Below are 19,988 nucleotides of genomic sequence, written 5' to 3' on the forward strand. Positions count from 1 at the left end.
TTAAGTGAGACATTTTTATAGGAAAAAAAAATTGTTTTGCATGCATGATTATCGCTATTCCTCATACTTTTTGGATCGTAATTAAAAGTATTAGGATTCAGTATGTAATCTGTCCCACAAGCTTGAGCTCGAGGCATGAATGATTCCTCAAATCACACAGCTTGTTGAAGACACATCGGAGGTCAGTAAAGATGTGAAGACCCTTGGTCTTTTAAAATACTAAAATTTGTAAAAAACTAATTCTTGAGAGAACAGTGACCACGTCCAGCGATGAATATCTACATTTAAGGCATGAAGTCTTTTGTTCACAACTAAATATGAATTAGGGATATCTAAAATGCCATTTTCCACTTCTTTTATCCGTTATCGCTCAGCGTCACACCACCACACTCTCAATGACTTTGCTTGGAGCTTAATTAGCAAACAAACAGCAAAAGGTCAGGATGGGCCTGAATAAAATGCCACTTTATTAGAGGTACAAAGACAAGCACTTTCAAACTAAAGCACTTATTAACAGGAAGCTGGCATTAATTGAGAAAATTGTAAAGAAAGCTGGATGGGTTGATGTCGCACGCAATCAGTCAAAGACGCCATGGGAAACCTGTGCCCACGATGCTTGGTGGCGAACATTGTAATGGTAATAAGTCAATAGCAAACAGCTCTAATGACATGAACAGACCCAAAGCATGTATCATGTATACTTCCTGAAATAATTAGAGTAAACACATTAGAAAAGGTCAAATGTCTAAATGTAGAAAGTGGCAGGAATGACTCACAGTTGTACTTCGCAGTAAAGCATAAGTGCGTTCATTAGTGACAGATCCTTGGGCACATCATTTATGACAAATAAACCATGATCTGAGTTTTACAAAATGACTACAGAAGCACTGAGAGGTTTCAAGACATCAAGCTTTGTGCATCATGACGGGAATTAAACAAGTTCAATTTAATACTGAATTATACTTTTGACCAAAAAACATATTATTGCAATAACGTACTAATAAAGTTCTTCAAAAAAATATATCCAGTCATACACTCTAAAAAAATGCTTGGTTAAAAACAACCCAAGTTGGGTTGAAAATGGACAAACTCAGCAGTTGGGTAAAATGTTTGATCAACCTGCTGGTCAGTTTTATTTATCTCAACTATTGTTTAAAAATGACTGTATGTCTGATTTAAAATGAACCCAAAATATGTTGGAAATTAAAAATCAGACACATAATTACAAGAGGCAACAATAATAATCAAAAGGTGAACATTTATTAATAAGCAATTTCATGTTTAATTATTAATTATTTTCATTTCTTAAACATACTAATACATGTTCACTTCCAACATATTTTGGGTTCATTTTAAGTGATCAATACAGTAATTTTTAATCAATAGTTGAGTTAAATAAAAAAACTACCCAGCAGGTTCGACAAACATTTAACCCAACAGTTGGGTTAAAATCAACCCAATCACTGGGTTTGTCCATTTTCAACCCAACCATTTTCAACATTTTTTAGAGTGTAGTCTAAAATTAATGAATATGACATTACAAAAATAACACGGTCTCATTGTTAATGTTAGTTAATGCATTAGCTTACAGAGTGATATCTTTTAAAAACATTTATTAATCTTGAATAATGTTATGTAAAAGACAAAATTTAAGGATTGTTCATGTTAGTTCATAGTGCATTAACTATTTTTAACCTGACACATTTATTTAGTTTATTTATTGAAATTATTATGTGTATGTCTTAACCTTAAAGGGATCGTTTCTAAAAGTTGTAACTTCTTCCTGAGTCTCTCCATCAGTGTCGGTTTGAACAATGTAAGGCTGAACACTTTCCTCATTTTGGCTGCGTGAGATTCTCCAGCTTTGTTGTTGTTGAGCTGTTAAAGCTCCGCCCTCTTCTGGAAAGGAGCAGCTCATTTGCATTTAAAGGGACACACACAATAACGGCATAATAGGTCCCCTTTGACTCTTAAAAATGCAAGGTACAAACTCGGAATTGGGTGTTAAAAGACTTGGAATTGCAAGAAATAAATTCAGAATTCTGAGATTAAAAAGTTGCAATTTTTATTTTATTTTTTTCGTGGAAAAGGGAAATGTTTCCATATAAAATACAATTTTTCAAATTTCAGATTTTTAAAAAAAATTATATTAAAGGATTAGTTCAGAATTAAAATTTCCTGATAATTTACTCTCCTCCATGTCATCCAAGATGTCTTTCTTTCTTCAGAAGGTTTTTGAGGAAAACATTGCAGGATTTTTCTCCATATAGTGGACTTCACTGGGGTTCAACGGGTTGAAGGTCCAAATGTCAGTTTCAGTGCAGCTTCAAAGAGCTCTACATGATCCCAGACGAGGAATAAGAGTCTTATCTGGAGAAACCATCGGACATTTAATAAAAAAAATATAATTATATACTTTTTAACCACAAATGCTCATCTTGCACTGCTCTGTGATGCTCCACGCATGACGTAATCATGTTGGAAAGGTCACGGAAGTACTGATTCAGTGTTTACAAAGAGAATGTGCAAAGACTAAGTCAAACGTCCTTTACAAAAAAAGGTAAAACAATGATGTCGGATGATTTTGAAGTTGGAGGAGAAAATGAGATTATCGCGGTACTTCCGCCTACGTCACACATGACCTTTCTAAAATGATTACGTCATGCATGGAGCATCACAGAGCAGTGCAAGGTGAGCATTTGTGTTTATAAAGCATATACAGTTGTATTTTTTTATAAAATGTCTGATGGTTTCTCTAGATGAGACTCTTATTCCTCGTCTGGGATCATGTAGAGCTCTTTGAAGCTGCACTGAAACTGACATTTGGACCTTCAACCCGTTGAACCCCAGTGAAGTCCACTATATGGAGAAAAATCCTGCAATGATTTTCGATTTCTTTTTGACTGAAGAAAGAAAGACATGAACAACTTGGATGACAAATTATAATTCTGAACTGAACTAATCCTTTAAGTATTGATACACATAACAAGGCTTTTACTCAAAAAAACCCTGAATAAAATTCATCTTCCTGCAGAAATCAACCCGACTCTACCCTCATGTCTCAACACCCTCTCTGTATCAGGTCATGTATCCCCCGTGTCACGCAGTCGAGCTCTTTGGCAAACAGTCATCTATAAACCTCCTCGAGTGTAGTGGCCCTTCGCTCGGTTCCCCTCTGTTCTCCGCCCCCTCGCTCAGATGTGTGTTCCAGCTCCGGCTGTGTCCTTTGAAGTGCCGGCCCCCTCCGTGCGCACCTTCTATAGGATCACCTCCGCGGAGAACATTCATCTCCATTATCTTCACCTACACTTACATTTGATGTACACACATGGGGGCGGGCGATACGACCTAAAAATTAGGTTATTTTTAATGTTAATCTAATATTATGGTATTAATTCATCAGAGATCTGTGGTGACAGCTGACTAAATCACATGTATTAGTGGTGCATCATCATAACAATTGGTTAGACTTGGGTATTAAACTTCAGCATGCGTCTCTTCCCACATATTTGCGCTTCAGACATGAATAATGCGTCAAAGTCTCTTTAAACTCACCAAAATGAAATTTTTTCTGTGAAAAGATGCCTTAAAATAGCTTGAATGTTACCCGACACCCTTGCTTCATTTAGTATACGTGGATCTATGAATATGCTAATTAGCCCCGCCTCCACTCACTCACTCATCCACTCGGTCAACTTTACTGTAGTGAATGACGAGGCTTCTCTAGAGACTGAAATATTAGAGAAAGCGCCACAATTGTGGCAGTGACTTTGGTTATTAACAGCTGATCTTTCTTTCATTCCCACAGTCAAACGCTGCCTGCAGGCCATCAGGTTTATTTTACCCAAGGACACTGCCATGAAAGTGCTGGTCAAGTGGTATAACAGCTATAACGCCCCTGGAGGTCCCAGCATGCACCTGGAGTGGAATCTGTTTGTTACATGCCTAATGACAATGATGGGTTACAACACAGAGCGGCTGACGTGGACACGCAACGTGAGTGTGACCTCTGTGTCCGTCTAACCTTGAGGAATATGAGGAGTTTTCTGTGTTTGGACACTAGGATTGATCAACAAATACGTTAAAACTTTACACAAGATATACAATTTACTTAATTTTTTACATTTACCTTTTTTTGCATGTTTTCAGGTAAGCATATAAAACAATTTAGTACACATTAATTTTGTTTCTACAAATTAAATGATTATTATTGATATATTAATATGATAAATAATTATTTCCCAGTACAATCTAAATCTTTATATATGATTTTTTAATTTTTTTGTGTGTGTAAATCTTGTGTAAAGTGTTCAGAAATTTTGTTTTGTAGCTTTAATTTGCTTGCATGGTTTATATATTTTTGTTTAAATAAATAAATATTTTTAAAAATCTTTTTAATTTTTTAAAAATATTTATTTATCGAAACAAAATACTTTATTAAAACAAAACACTATATATGTTTTTTTATAAATGAAACACTATCAATCAAATATTTATTGAAACAAAGCTATTTATTTTATTTATCAAAACAAAATATTTATTAAAACAAACGCTATTTGTTGTATGTATCTATCAAAAAATAGATTTATTTAGACACTGTATATTTTTTGTTTTGTGGATCTTATTTGTTTGCATACAATTTATATAATTTTGTTTAAATAAATTTAAAATTTAAAAAAAAATATTTATCAAAACATCACCATTTTATCTCTCAAAACAAAATACTTTATTAAAACGAAACACCTATATGAAAATAAAATATTTATTAAAACAAAACACCATTTATTTTATTTATCAAAACAAAATACTTGATTTATTAAAGAACACAATTTATTTGATCTAAAACAAAATAATTTATTGAAACGAAACACTATTAATTTATCCAAACAAATTACTTTATTTATTAAAACAAAAATATATTTCAGTTTGTTTTTCTTATTTGCTTGCATAGTTTATATATTTTTGTATAAATAAAAATATATATTTTTTAAATATTTATTCATCAAAACAAAATACTTTATTAAAATAAAACACTATATATGTAAAACACTATCAAAATATTTATTGAAACAAAACTCTATTTATTTTATCAAACAAAATGCTTTATTTCATTTTTATCAAACAAAACATTGTATATTTCAGAAATTCTGTTTTGTTGCTTACAGTTTGTATAATTTTGTTTAAATAAATACATATTTTTAAAAAAGTTTTTAATTTTTAAAAAATGTAAAAAAACAAAATGTTTCTTATATAAAAACACTAAGTATTTTTTATCAAGACAAAATACTTTATTAAAACAAAACACTTTATCAAAAACAAATATTTATTGAAACAAAACTTTCTTTTATTTATTTATCAAAACAAAAAACATTTATTAAAAAAGTTTATTTTATTTATCAAAACAAAATACTATTAAAACAGAACACAATTAATTTATCAAAACAAAATACTTGATTTATTAAAAAACTGTTTATTTTATTTATCAAAACCAAAATACTTTTATTAAAACGAAACGGTATATTTCAGTTTTTGCAGATCTTAATTGCTTGCATACAGTTTAAAATTAGTCATATTAAATTATTATTATTGATATATTAATATGATAATTATTGATATATTGCCCAGTACAATCTAAATCTTTAAATATGATCTTTAATTTTTTTTTTTTTTTGCGTAGATCTTATGTAAAGTGTTCAGAAATGTTATTTTGTAGATTGTATTTGCTTGCATATGGTTTATATATTGTTGTTTAAATAAATAAATATTTTTAATCCTTTAATTAAAAAATACATATATAGTGTTTTGTTTTAATAAAATATTTTTTGATAAAAATATTAAAAAAAAGATTTTAATTTTATCAATGAAAAACACTATCAAAACAAAATATTTATTGAAACAAAACTATTTATTTTATTTATCAAAAACAAAATACTTTAATTTTTATCAAACAAAATACTTTATTAAAACAAAACACCGTATATTTCAGAATTTTTTTTGTTGCTTGCAGTTTGTATAATTTTGTTTAAATAAATACATATTTGTAAAAGTATCAAAACAAAATGTTTTGCACTATATATGTATTTTTTTTTATCAAGACAAAATACTTTATTAAAACAAAACACTATTTTATTTATTAAAACAAAAGTGAAGTGTCTCGTTGGAGAATGAAGTGCTCTTTAACACGATTGCATCTCCACAGCTCCATTTTGAAGTGCCTCTCTCTCCAGTAATCGCCCCGAAGAAGGCCCGTCCTGCCGACACGGGTTCAGATGAGGTCAGAGGTCATCTGTTCTCTGAACGTCCGGTTGAAATGTTGATTTAGATTTACAGAAAGGCTAATAAAGATGGTTGTGACTTCAACAGGACTGGGCGTACCTCCGTTGCTCTGACTACCATTGGCAAGTTTCCATGCGACCTGTGGTGGCCGTTCAAGGCCTGGAGGCGGTGTCGCCCCCTGGTGGAGTGGATGACCACGAGTCTGCTCTGGGTTTGGAGTCGTCCGCCCTCCTCTTCCCGCACATCCCGGTGCTCTTCTACGTTCTGCATCTGCTCTATGAAGACCTGAAGCTGGACGAGCTGCAGCGCAGCGGGGCGAGAGCGCTGGTCGGGCTGCTGCAACAGCTGGCCAAGTAATTATTTTAATTTTGATAGGAATAATAATGAATAAAGTGGGTGAGACCAGATGACTCATGTCACCCAACTCCCAGTGCAGCATTTCTTTGTGCTGTACACTAATTATTAATAGGATAAATAGCTGTAATGTTTTTCATTGTTTATTAAAATGTCAAGTGCATGCCGTCATGTGGACAAAAACAAAACAGCAGTGAGAGTTTAATTGGTTCCCGTTTGATAAACCCATGTGGGCTTGAAATTTAAAAGCATTGTATTATAATGCATTGTAAGACCAGATAAGACCAGCCGTAACCATAATCCTCTGTTGACTTGTGCATATTGTTCTTGTGCCTGTTGTTTGTAGGTCAGCAATAGGGCTGGGCAATATCTGGGTACACATCTCTATATATTTATTAATATATTTAAATGGTTTTCTCTCAGTCAGGAACCATACTTTCAACCAGACAGCCCATTCATTCTTGAAACATAAAATTTAACCTGCTGTTATTTTTGAAAATAATTGTCACTTTATTATTCAGAGATGACCACTAGAAACAATTTCATGTTATTAGTCTTCATTCTGTCAAAATATTTTATATATATTAAGTTTATTTAATTTAATTTAAATAAATAAATAAATTAATAATCTTTAAAAATTTTAACAAAAAAAACAAATCAAAACAAAGCACTATTTATTTTATCAAGACAAAATACTTTATTAAATCAAAACAAATCAAAATTTGAAAATCAATATTTATCTTTCAAAATAAAATTACTTTATTTACCAAAAAATACTTTATTAAAACATATTATTTATCCATCAAAACAAAATACTTAATTTATTAAAACGAAACTGTATTTGTTACTTATAAAAAAAAATATTTCTCAAAACAAAGTACTTTGTTTATTAAAAAAACTCTGTATTTAATTTATGTATTTACGAAAAGCAAAACACTTTATCAAAACAAACACTATTTATTTTACTTATCTATCAAAACAAAATTTAACAAGCAAAAAAAAAATAAATTATTAACAAGCAATATGTATTTAATTTATGTACCAAAAATATTTTATTAAAACAGTAATTATTTATCTATCAAAACAAAATACTTTATTTATTAAAATTAAATTGTAATTTTTTTACTTATCAAAACAAAATATTTATTAAATCAAAACACTATTTTTATCTATCAAAATAAAATACTTTTATTAAAAAGCAATATGCATTTATTTATTTACCAAAAAAAAAAAAACTTTATTAAAGCATAGTAATTTTGTATATCTATCAAAACAAAATACTTTATTTAAAAAAAACACTATGTATTTAATTTATTTATTTACAAAAAACAAAATACTTTATTAAAACAAAGTAGTAATTATTTATTCATTTACAAATCAAAATACTTTATTAAAACCAAGTAATAAATATTTATTAATTTTCAAAACAAAATACTTTATTAAAACAAAGTAGTAATTATTTAATAATTTTTTCAAAACAAAATACTTTATTAAAACAAAGTAGTAATTATTTATTCCTTTTTTACAACAAAATACTTTTAAAACAATACAGTTTTATACAAAATTATGAGACCATAACTTTTGTATATTTTATTTAATATATCACATCATATTTGTATTATAAATTATTTTATATATTCTATAAACAAAACACTTTATCAAAACAAAACAGTTATTAAAAAAAAAAAAAAAACTTTATTTTATTTATCTATCAAAACAAAATACTTTATGTATTTATTTTATTTAACAAAAACAAAAACTTTCGTTTTTATCAAAAAATAACAGCGCAAAAAATAACGGCATACTACAACACTATATACTATATTATATTTGCGAAAACACTTACTAATATATATAATATATATATATATATATATATATATATAATATAATATAATATAATATAATATATTATATATATATATATATATATATATATATATATATATATATATATATATATATATATATATATATATATATATATATATATATATATATATATATATATATATATATATATATATATATATATATAACTGATTTTTGTGAGAAACAGGAGGCTGCACTCAAAGATAGATCCTGTTTAGAAGCTGTTGAGATGAAATAATACAAATAAAAAGCATGTTAATAGTGATATTCACAATATTGGTCAATACCGCACTGGTTAGCACTGGTAATGAGTCTTCAGGCGTACAGCGTCCAAACCACAGATCTCATTAATCAGCGGCGTGTTAAACTGTGCCGTGTGAGTCATGCCCTGGTCTGGCTTTTATTCCAGTATTAGTGTATATATTGACCGCCTGACGACTCTGTTACCAACGAATCATGTTTTCTCTCATTTCATCAGGGACCTACAGCTGGAGGATTTCATTGATCTGTACTGGCGCGATTACCCCTCATTCATCAAAACGTTCAAGGAGGCCTGCGTGATTGATCAAGGTACGAGCCGATCGATGCGGTCGGGACTCCTCATTAGCAGCTAAAGGCATTTCTATTCATTCACCAGACAGTGCTGACCTGTTAGGCGTTATGCTTCCAGCCTCGTGGAGGGTTTGAGTGACAGGCCTTGTAGCGTTCTGTTGGTAGTCGACGCATAAAATAGACAATAGTTTTATAGTTTTATTTTTCAACATTGAGACTTGGTTAAAAGTTTTTAAAACTTCATTAAAAAGGTTTGTTCTCTCCTGTGTTGATGCATTTCCATTCGAAACGGGAAGTTAAGGCAGGAAGTATTTCAAGTCTTGTCTTTTTTATGTATTTTGTGTATATGCATATTTGTTCAGAGTAGGCCAGTTTTTAAAGTTTTTTTTTTTTCTCTAGAATATAAATAATGTATTGTTTAATTTATAATATATTAATATATTTATATTAATTAGTAAATATGTTTTAAAATGTTATTTTGTCAGATTTGTATATAAATGCTTGTTTTTTGATGCATTAACTGATCATAATTTAAGTTTTTCATCATTTTAATCACCTTTTTGCTGTTCACTTAAATGGTCCTGCAATGTATATTCCAAAGGTTTGGGCTCAGTAAGATTTTTATTTTTTAAAGAAATTAAGGCTTTTTTCAGTAAGTTTGCATTAAATTGATACATAGAAGTACATAGATGCATAGAAAACAGCTGTTTTAAATTGTAGTAATATTTCACAATTTTTACTGTATTAAATAAATTCAGCTTTGATAACAGGAATAAATTACATTTTACTACATATTCACATAGAAAACAGCTATTTTACATTTTAATAATATTTCAAAATTTTTACTGTATTTTTAATCAAATAAATTCAGCTTTGATCACAGGAATAAATTACACTTTACTATATATAAACATAGAAAACAGCTGTTTTAAATTGTAGTAATATTTCACAATTTTTACTGTATTTTTAATCAAATAAATTTAGCTTTGATCACAGGAATAAATTACATTTTACTACATATTCACATAGAAAATGGCTATTTTAAATTTTAATAATATTTCACAATTTTTAGTGTATTTTTAATCAAATAAATTCAGCTTTGATCACAGGAATAAATTACATTTTATAATATATTCACTTAGAAAACGGCTATTTTAAATTGTAGTAATATTTCAAAATTTTTACTGTATTTTTAATCAAATAAATTCAGCTTTGATCACAGGAATAAATTACATTTTACTACATATTCACATAGAAAATGGCTATTTTAAATTTTAATAATATTTCACAATTTTTAGTGTATTTTTAATCAAATAAATTCAGCTTTGATCACAGGAATAAATTACACTTTACTATATATTCACATAGAAAACAGCTATTTTAAATTGTAGTAATATTTCACAATTTTTACTGTATTTTAAATAAATGCTCCCTGATAAGAAACTTCTTTAAAAAATGTTACAAAATTATACTGACTCCATAATCATTTTTAAAGAAATATAAACAGCTCTGTATTGCTTGTCGCTCAGCTTTACATGTCATGTCGTCCATCCGTGTGCAGCTCAGATGGAGCTGATGACTTGGCCGGTGTTCCTGAACGGAGGGGTCCCGTGTGTGTTCAGCTGGCTCAGTCGCTGTCTCCGAGGGCAAGATGTGGCGCCTTTTCCTTATCTGCCCGGCATCTGCGAGAGAACCAAACTACTGGTGCTGGTAAGGAACAAAATGCCACAGAAAAGTTCAGTCTTTATGCCTGGTTTTACAGGTCCATTCCAGCCATATTCTAAAACCCAATACACTCCTGACAAATTCAGGTAGTCACGTCCTTCTCTAGTAGGGGTTTGAGACATTCATTTTTGTTCTACTTTATGAATTCGACAACAATACTCAAGCACTGTAAAAATATTTGCCACAAACTCAACTGACAGGCTTCTCTCCTGTATGATTTCATACGAGTCTCTTCACACAGATCGTGTTTGAATGTGCGTTTGCGTTTTACTTTCGCTTTCTATTTCGCGAGTGTGCACACTCTGAATACGGAGCGTGGTGCTGAGCACGCATTCTACAAGATAAGACATTTATCAGACGCTTTTAGACTCTCTGTTGTGCAGCGAATCCTCCGCCATAGTCTCGTCAGTCATCTCGCCACTTACTCTCGTCACGTGATCAGTGAACGTACGACTCTGCTGCTCATGTTGGATGGAAATGAAGCGACCGCTATCCAACTGAATTAGCAAAATGACAGTCGAGGTGTAATGTAAATGGGTCATTGACGAATAAGTTTTTTAAAAACATAATGGAGATATAATTAACTTTGAAGTTTTATTAAGTGTTAACAATGAGATAATGTGGTTTTTATAATCAATTAACACTGCTTTTGTTTTTTTTGTTTTTTACAAGACGGACAAAATTTGTCACCCAAAAAATTAATTTGGTTTCACCAAAATTTCGGTTTTACCGAATGACAATATTTTCAAACAATGCTAACAGGCTGATATCTAGCAAAAGAACAATCAAACATTTAATATTTAGTACAAGTTTTTAAAATACTTCAACATTTTCCATGTTTTATAGCGGTTGATGTTTCGGGACATGCGTATGATCAAGAGAAAACATGAATTTATCAAATAGTTAAGAGAGATTTAGTTACTTTGCTTCACGACCATGTGGTCCTTTGCAGGTGTCTGAAAGATGTCACATCCTGTCACATGATATTGATCCAAAATGGTCCCTTTATATTGGTTACTCCGAATGACATCAATGAAATTCATTTTTCCGGACATTCTTTCTCATAACAAAGCAACGACTTCTACACATAATTTTAATATCATTTTGCACTATGTTGATATATGATGATATAAAATCATGCCAGAATAAAAAAAAATATACATTTATTACATTTTAAGATATTTTAATCACACTTCAAAATCTTTAAAATACCTTTATATGAAGCAAAATATAATTAAAACCTTTTGGATTCAATAAAGGAGATCTAGTTGTACTGCCTTATATACTTTGGATGTCATATCTTTTTTTATTATTATTATTATTTTGTCCTTTGGACAAAAAAATGAACCAAATGTAGCGATGGCATATTCTATCCTAATTTCACCCTCACACTCCGTCATGGCAATATCACGAGACAGCTTTTCACCTCATGGAGAAATCATATTTTAATCTCACCCCTATTCTCTAGCTGTTCTACAGTGTGATTTGACTTCGATTCACGAACACTTGAGTCAGTTTTTTTTAGTGATTCATTCAGTCCCAAACTCAAAAGTTAGTTTGAATCAGTCTGACCAATCTTTGACTGAATAAACTCAGTGAATCAGTCAGAGTGGTTATCTGACTCACGTATTAAACTGCAAGCTGTCATTACTTCCAGTGAAGTCCACCTCAAACGGCTTGTGAAACTTAAATTAATATCATTACTGACTGCTGACTGAAAACATGTATTTAGAGGTTGATATTATGGTAATTTAAGGGACAGACTCTTGCATTTAAATCAGGTTGTCACTCTAGAAACATTTTGGGGTCACTTTTTTTTTTTTTTTTTTTTTTATGTTTTTGAAAAAAGTTTCTTCTGCTCACCGAGGCTTCATTTATGTGATCAAAAATACAGTAAAATCAGTAATATTGTGAAATATTATTACAATTTAAAATAAATCTTTTCTATTTTTATATACACTACCAGTCAAAAGTTTGGAAACATTACTATTTTTAATGTTTTTGAACAAAGTCTCTTATGCTCATTAATGCTGCATTTATTTCATAATAAATACAGAAAAAACAATAATATTGTGATATAGTTTTGCAATTTAAAATTGTGGTTTTCTATTTTAATATACTTTAAAATATAATTTATTCCTGTGATCAAAGCTGAATTTTCAGCATCATTACTCCAGTCTTCAGTGTCACATGATCCTTATTATTATTATTATTATTTTTTTTTTTTTTTATTTACAAAAAATCAGTTTCAGCTAGATGCCAAGGCAGACAACATTTCAAAATTTTAATTTAGCTGAGGTTTTTCATCTATTTTTTATTTTATTTTTATTTTATTTCATTATTTTAATTATTTTCAATTAACAAAATTGATTTAATTTTATTCAATTAACAAAAAAATCAGTTTCAGCTAGTTACCCAAGGCTGGTAGTGTTAAAATGCAAAGCTGAATTTTCTCTCACATGATCTTTCATAAATCATATGCTGATTACATTATAAATGTCTTTATTTCGATCAATTTAATGCATCCTCACTGAATTCTTTCAAACGAAATGAAGGGTCGTGTCACTGCTGATGCCCAACAGGGGGCGTTAACGCTGAGCAGAGGAGCGGGTGTCGTGCCCTTGCCTCACACACATGTTCTGTGGAAATGTCAAGCAGTTAGATGGCAAAGTGCTGCAAGCTAATCATAATGACATTTTGCGAGCACCGAGTCGTCCCTGGGCGTCCTCCGTGTCCTGCGAGCAGCACTGATGCCCCTCCTTAATTAGTCCGTGGAAGTCATGTGAATCACTGGAGAGGGCGATACGAGGGGTCACGGGCGTCATGGTGTGTGTGTTTGTTTTGTACTTCCTTCCATCAGGCAAAGTGAAGTGACGCACAACCCCACTGAGGTGCTGACGAATCGTTACTCCATTATGGGCTGTGTTTACCCCACCGTTCCCGTCCCTTAGATTAGAGTCCAGAACATTACTGCATCCATTTAATCCCTCTATACTTAAACTACTCTCTCTCTCTCTCTAACCATTTCTTTCTCTCCATTACATTTTGTGGTAATTGATAACGAAAGCATCAGCATTGCTATGCCTCATGCGTGGAGTTGTGGTTTTGTTGAGCAGGTTTTGAGGAGAGGTGCGCTGATATTACTTTTCGAAGCTATCAGACTTGAAGTTTTCACCTGTTTGGAAGTTTAGACTGGAGAAATACTCCATTAGACGTTGAAGAAGGGACCAGAATATCACGTAGACTTTTTTGAAGCTGCTTTAAATGGTGTATCCAGTCTTCAGATGTTTAAAGAACCAGGCTGATGATATAAGCACTTGTGTGTGTTTGTGTGTGTGTGAGTTTGTATGTATATATATATACATATATATATATATACAAAAACAATCTTTAAAATATTCTGGCTCTTCCAAGCTTTATAATGGGAGTGAATGGAGAGTGAGATTTTAAAGCCCAAAAAAGCTCATCCATCCATCATAAATATAATCCATATAGCTCCAGGGGGTTAATAAAGACCTTCTGAAGAGAAGCGAAGAGTTTTTGTAAGAAAAATATGCATATTTATAACTTTATAAAGTAAAATATCTGCTTTCGGCGGACGACCGTACACATACTGCGCCACGAGTAACTCGATGCGTACAGTCGTCTGCTGGAAGCTAGTTATTAAATGTTTTAGTTTTAAATATGGATATTTTTCTTACAAAAATGCATTGCTTCGCTTCAGAATTTATTTTATTTTCAAAAAATCAGTTTCGGTTAGTTGCCAAGGTGGGTAACAAATTTATTTTATTTGTTTAATTTATTTTGATTATTTTAATTCAGTTAACTAAAAATCGGTTTCAGATATTTGCCCAAGGCAGGCAACATTTCATAATATATATATATATATATATATAATTTTTTTTTTATTTTATGTTATTCTATTAACGAAAAATCAGTTTCAGCTGGTTGCCAAAGCAGACATTTCAACATTTTCATTTAGCTGAAATTTTTCATCTAATTTTTTATTTTATTTTATTTTATTTTATTTTATTTATTTATTTTATTTTATTTTATTTTATTTTATTTTATTTTATTTATTTTATTTTATTTTATTTTATTTTATGTTTTTTGTTTTTATTTTATTTTATTTTATTTTATTTTATTTTATTTTATTTATTTTATTTTATTTTATTTTATTTTATTTTATTTATTTTATTTTTTTCAACTAACTACAAATCAGTTTCAGCTAGTTGCCCAAAGCAGGCAACATTTCATATTTTATTTTATTTTATTTTATTTTATTTTATTTTATTTTATTTTATTTTATTTTATTTTATTTTATTATTTTATTTTATTTTATTTTTAACGAGAAATCAGTTTCAGCTAGTTGCCAAGGCAGACAACATTTCAATTTTTATTTAGCTGAACTTTTGCATCTATTTAATTTTATTTAATTTTATTGTATTAGTTTAATTTATTCAATTAACAAAAAGTCAGTTTAAGGCAGGCAACATTTTATATTTTGTTTTTTATTTAATTTAATTTTATTTTATTTAATTTTATTAACGAAAAATCAGTTTCAGCTAGTTGCCCAAGGCAGGCAAAATATATAAAGCTATATAAATATATAAAGGCAGGCAACATTTCATATTTTATATATTTTTTTATTTTATTATTTTAATTTAATTTCAATTTCAATTAACAAAGTCGTAATAGTTTTAGTTAACATTATCATCACGATAAAATTTCCTCATTTCTTAAGTGCATTTTGCTGAATTTAGTTACATTCCTTTGTCATTTTTATTCGTTTGTTTTTAAAAAATATTCCTGAACGCATTTAATTTCCCAGCTGCGTCTGAAATAGTTGTGAGTGAGCGGCGTATCACCTGTACTGCGGTTGTGAAGCATGCAGTCATGCGTGTGGTCGATGACTTCACTCCTGCCTCGCGTCATGATGAAACATGTTCGCTCCCCCCCCCCCTCACACACGACCAGACAGAGTGACTGTCATGACAAACCAAAACCACACAGGTGCTGTCCCACTGCTAATACTGTCTTCCTCCGTCTGTCTCAGAGCTATGCCCTGTACGTGGTCGGTGATGAGGACGCCATCTCCTCAAACGTGTTGAAGTACCTCTCCCGGCTGTCAGCAGGTGGGCTTTGAGAGGGCTGCTGAGGGCGTCGTTACTGTCAGCATGTGCCCTGATGAATTCATTTATATTTTATATTACACACACGCACAAATATAGACATTTTGCCCAATATTGATACCATAAATTTGGAAGCATCAAAACTACTAAAATTAAGTTCTACTTTTTCAGTGTAATTCCATTTATTTCAAATCATATTTTGAGTTATTTTAGAATAATGAAATCATTTTCCACATAAACTTTTTCTTGAAAGTAGTTGTGTAAATAGTACAGTAATTCTGGGACAAAATAAGCGCTGATTATGTTTCCATGTTGGCACCTATTCGGACCAATGCTGATTTAAATAATTATTATGAAATTATTGGGTGATACAGTTATATGTGTATCCCAGGTAATATTACTTTTCTTAAGTGCTGTTATGTTATGAAATGACCAGCATATTTTGTTTTTTCCCCTGGAACGTCCGTTTAAAAGTTTGGGGTCGGTATGGCTAATGTTTCTGAAAGAGTCTCTTCTGCTCAGCAAGGCTTCATTTATTTACACAAAAATACAGTAAAACAGTGAAATATTATTCCAGTGTAAATCAGCTGTTTTCTATGTGAATATATAGTAAAGTGTAATTTATATCCAGTGATCAAAGCTGAATTTTCAACATCATTACTCCAGTCTTCAGTGTCACATGACACTGAAAGAAATCATTCTGATATTCCTTATTAGAATGTTTTTTCTTCATGTTATTCACTTTCACTTGAGGTCAATTTTAAGCTTATTCACTTTTATTTATTTCATATACATTATACAATAAATCAAAACATCTACGTACATTTTTTGTTTACTTGTATATATGTATATAAAATAATGTTTTTATTTTTTTATTTTAATTGTAATTATTTAATTTTTTAAAATAAAAAAAATAAAATAAAAAATATTATATATATTAATATATTAATTTTCATTTTAAACATTTTAAATAAAAAATATTTTATTTAATTTTTTTATTTAAATTTTTATTCATTACACTTACTGCTATTATTTTAATTTTAGTTTTTATTGCTTATTTTTTATTTTAATTTACATTTTTAATTTAAAAAATAAAATGAATTATTTACATTTTAGTTTTTATTCATTTCTACGGAAGAGGATTAGGGCCAAGCCAAATAAAACCATCTCGAGTTGTTAAAGTTGTTAAATTTCGAGAAAAAAGTCGAGATAAAATGTTGAGAATAAATGCATTAAATTACGAAAAAAAAAGTTGTTAAATTATGAGAACAAATTCGTAATTTAACGAGTTTTTTCTCGAAATTTAACAACTTTATTCTTGAGATGGTTTTATTATTGCTTGGCCCTAATCCGTACATTTCACTTACTGTTATTTAATTTTTTTTTTTCATTTTAATTTTATTTTTATTTGTATTTATTTCACTTACCGAACATGATTTTTAATAGTGTATTTTGAACATCATTTATTTTGAAATGGAAACCTTTTCTAACATTATAAACATCCTAACTTTCACTTTTGATCAATTTAATCCATCCTTGCTGAATAAAAGCATTAATTTCTCTAAAAGTGAAGAGAAAGTGAATAATATAAAAATATATATACATTGCTTTTTCATATTATTCACTTTCACTTGAGGTCAATTTTAAGCTTATTCACTTTGAATAAATGAAAACATCCAAGTTCATTGGATAACACCAAAACCAGATAAAAAGTGTTTTTTGGACTCGTGTATTTGAATGACCGTGAAGTTTTTGGTCCATGTTTTCGCAGGGCAAAAGAAAAACACGAGCGATCCTTTTCTGAGAGGGTACGTATGGTTCATGAATGTTGTCATGTGCCTCATGTTTGTTGTTCTAGATAAGTGCCGGCTCATTAACTCTAGTCAGCTGATGCAGTCCTCCGGTGTTTGATTGTGGGGTGTGTTCCACAGGCAGAGCGGCGTGAAGCCCGCACCTTCGCCCGGATGCCTGGCGGAGAAGCTGGTGGTGTGGTTGACCTCCGCAGGTCAGAGCGGTTCCAGAAACACAGCACATCCTGTTGATCCAAAAACACGCTCAACACACGTACACACTGCAAACATGCTCCTCTGCCATGACAGTAGAAATTTCCATTGTGTTTATCCCAAAATCCCAGGATCAACAGTCTCAGATCCTGCAGCGTTTGTTGGTTTACTTTAGTTTACGTTAGCTTAGTTATATAAGATCTTTAAGCTTTGTCACAAGGGCCATGTGACTGTACACATGCTTGTTTTGACCTCAGGATTTACTCTGAAGGATCTGGAGTCGGTCCCGTTTGGTGTGGCTCTGCCCATCAGAGACGCCATCTACCAGTGCAGAGAACACCCCTGCTCTGATTGGTCTGAGGAGGTCTGCGCTCTGATTGGACGACAGGACCTGACCAAGCAAGCTCACAAAGTCACCCTAGCCAATCGCAAATCGGTGAGGAAGTGAATTAAATGTAAAGATCTTGCTTACATGTGTTGCAGCACATTGTTATTTTAGTATTATTTATATAGTATGTAGTAAAATATTTATTAAAATTATGACTTAGCTTTATTTTCAGTGTTTATTTTCATTTTAGTTAAAGTTTTAGTAATTTTATGTGCTTTTTTATATTTCTGTATAGCCCTGTTTTATTTCAGGTTTATGAATTTTTGTATTTCAACTTTCAGTTTTTAAGGTTGAATTAAAAAAAGAAAAAAATATTATTATTATTATTATTATTATTATTATTTTTTGTATGTATTTCACTTACCGAACATGATTTTTAATAGTTTAGTTAAAAGTAACAACACTGTTTATTACTAGATAAAATGTAAACTATCCTGTATTAAAATATTTATTAATATTTTGACTTTGCTTTATTACTTTCAGTCTTTACTTTTCATTTTAGTTTAATTTTTAGTAATTCTGTACATGCTTTTTTATATTTCTGTATAGTCCTGTTTTATTTCAGGTTTATTTTATTTCAAATTAAACTTATTTATTTCCGTTTTTAAGGTTGAAGGTTTCATATATTTTTTATTTTATTTATTTATATTATATTTTTTAATTTTTAATTGAAAAATTTAATTAAATGAATTTAATTTTAATTTATTTCACTTACCATTATTTTTATTATTGTTATGATTTTAATGTTTAATTTTAATTTAATTTTTTTTAATTATTTCATTTTTTTTTACTTTTATATTTTAATTTTAATTTTAAGTTATATTTTATTTAGAATATTTAAAATTACATTTTAAATCAAATTAAATTAAATTAAAATAATAACAATAACGGTAAGTGAAAAAACACAAACATTTATTTTACTTTTAATTTAATTTAAAAAAAAACTTAATTTTCTGAAAATTTTAAAGTAATATTTTATTTTAAAAATGTAAATGATATTATAAAAAAAAAATGTAATATTAAAATTACATTTTAAATAAAATAAAAATAATGAAAATTACGGCAAGTGATAAAAATAAAAATGTATTTTACTTTCAATTTTATTTTTAATTATTAATTAATTTTTTATTATTTTAAAAATTCAAATTAAAATATATTTTTTAATTATTTTTATTTCACTTACCGAACATGATTTTTAATAGTTTTAGTTAACAGTAACAACACTGTTTATGTAAACTATCCTGAATTAAAACAACAAAGCTGCCTAACTTTAGCTGTTAAAGTTGCTTTCATTTTGGTTAATTAGACTCATATTCATGATCTCGTACTTGCTTATTCATTATCATGCAAAGTGTTACGTGTCCTAGAGTTTCTATTTGATACGTGTCAAAAACGATGTTGTCTCCTGGGTAGTGTCAGTGCTGAAAGTAACTGTTAAAACATCTGCTGTCTCAAATATGGCATTTCAGAGCGGTATTTTCTCATTTCGAAAGTGTAATTACAGTAATTGTGAAGTGGAGTGAATTCCGTGTATTCAGTGTGTTTGTGTTTGCCCCAGACGGTCGGTCTGAACGTGATGCTTGAGCCGCCAGTGACCAGCGATGCGGACGAGGAGGAGGACGGCATGACGGACCTGCGCCCGGAGGTGACGGGGCTGATCTGGAGTCAGGATCTGAGGGTGCAGGA

General features: G+C 30.0%; 1 protein-coding gene across 3 annotated transcripts in view; it reads left to right on the plus strand.

The window, feature by feature from the left end:
- Window positions 1-19,988, plus strand: part of anapc1 (anaphase promoting complex subunit 1) — an 84,777-nt gene that overhangs the window by 24,891 nt on the left and 39,898 nt on the right. For all 3 annotated transcript variants that reach the window (XR_010895177.1, XM_067385591.1, XM_067385592.1), the window contains exons 17-26: window positions 3,809-3,996; window positions 6,200-6,274; window positions 6,364-6,629; window positions 8,981-9,072; window positions 10,616-10,764; window positions 15,836-15,914; window positions 17,683-17,719; window positions 17,843-17,916; window positions 18,172-18,350; window positions 19,861-19,988. The exon at window positions 19,861-19,988 is cut by the window's right edge and continues 99 nt beyond it. Coding sequence is in view for 2 of the 3 variants with exons in the window: in XM_067385591.1 (XP_067241692.1) it covers window positions 3,809-3,996; window positions 6,200-6,274; window positions 6,364-6,629; window positions 8,981-9,072; window positions 10,616-10,764; window positions 15,836-15,914; window positions 17,683-17,719; window positions 17,843-17,916; window positions 18,172-18,350; window positions 19,861-19,988 (1,267 nt within the window). In the remaining variant the exon portion in view is untranslated. The remainder of the gene's footprint in view (window positions 1-3,808; window positions 3,997-6,199; window positions 6,275-6,363; window positions 6,630-8,980; window positions 9,073-10,615; window positions 10,765-15,835; window positions 15,915-17,682; window positions 17,720-17,842; window positions 17,917-18,171; window positions 18,351-19,860) is intronic.

This window comes from Chanodichthys erythropterus, chromosome 5 (assembly GCF_024489055.1).
Source record: "Chanodichthys erythropterus isolate Z2021 chromosome 5, ASM2448905v1, whole genome shotgun sequence".
Taxonomy (NCBI): Eukaryota; Metazoa; Chordata; class Actinopteri; order Cypriniformes; family Xenocyprididae; genus Chanodichthys; species Chanodichthys erythropterus.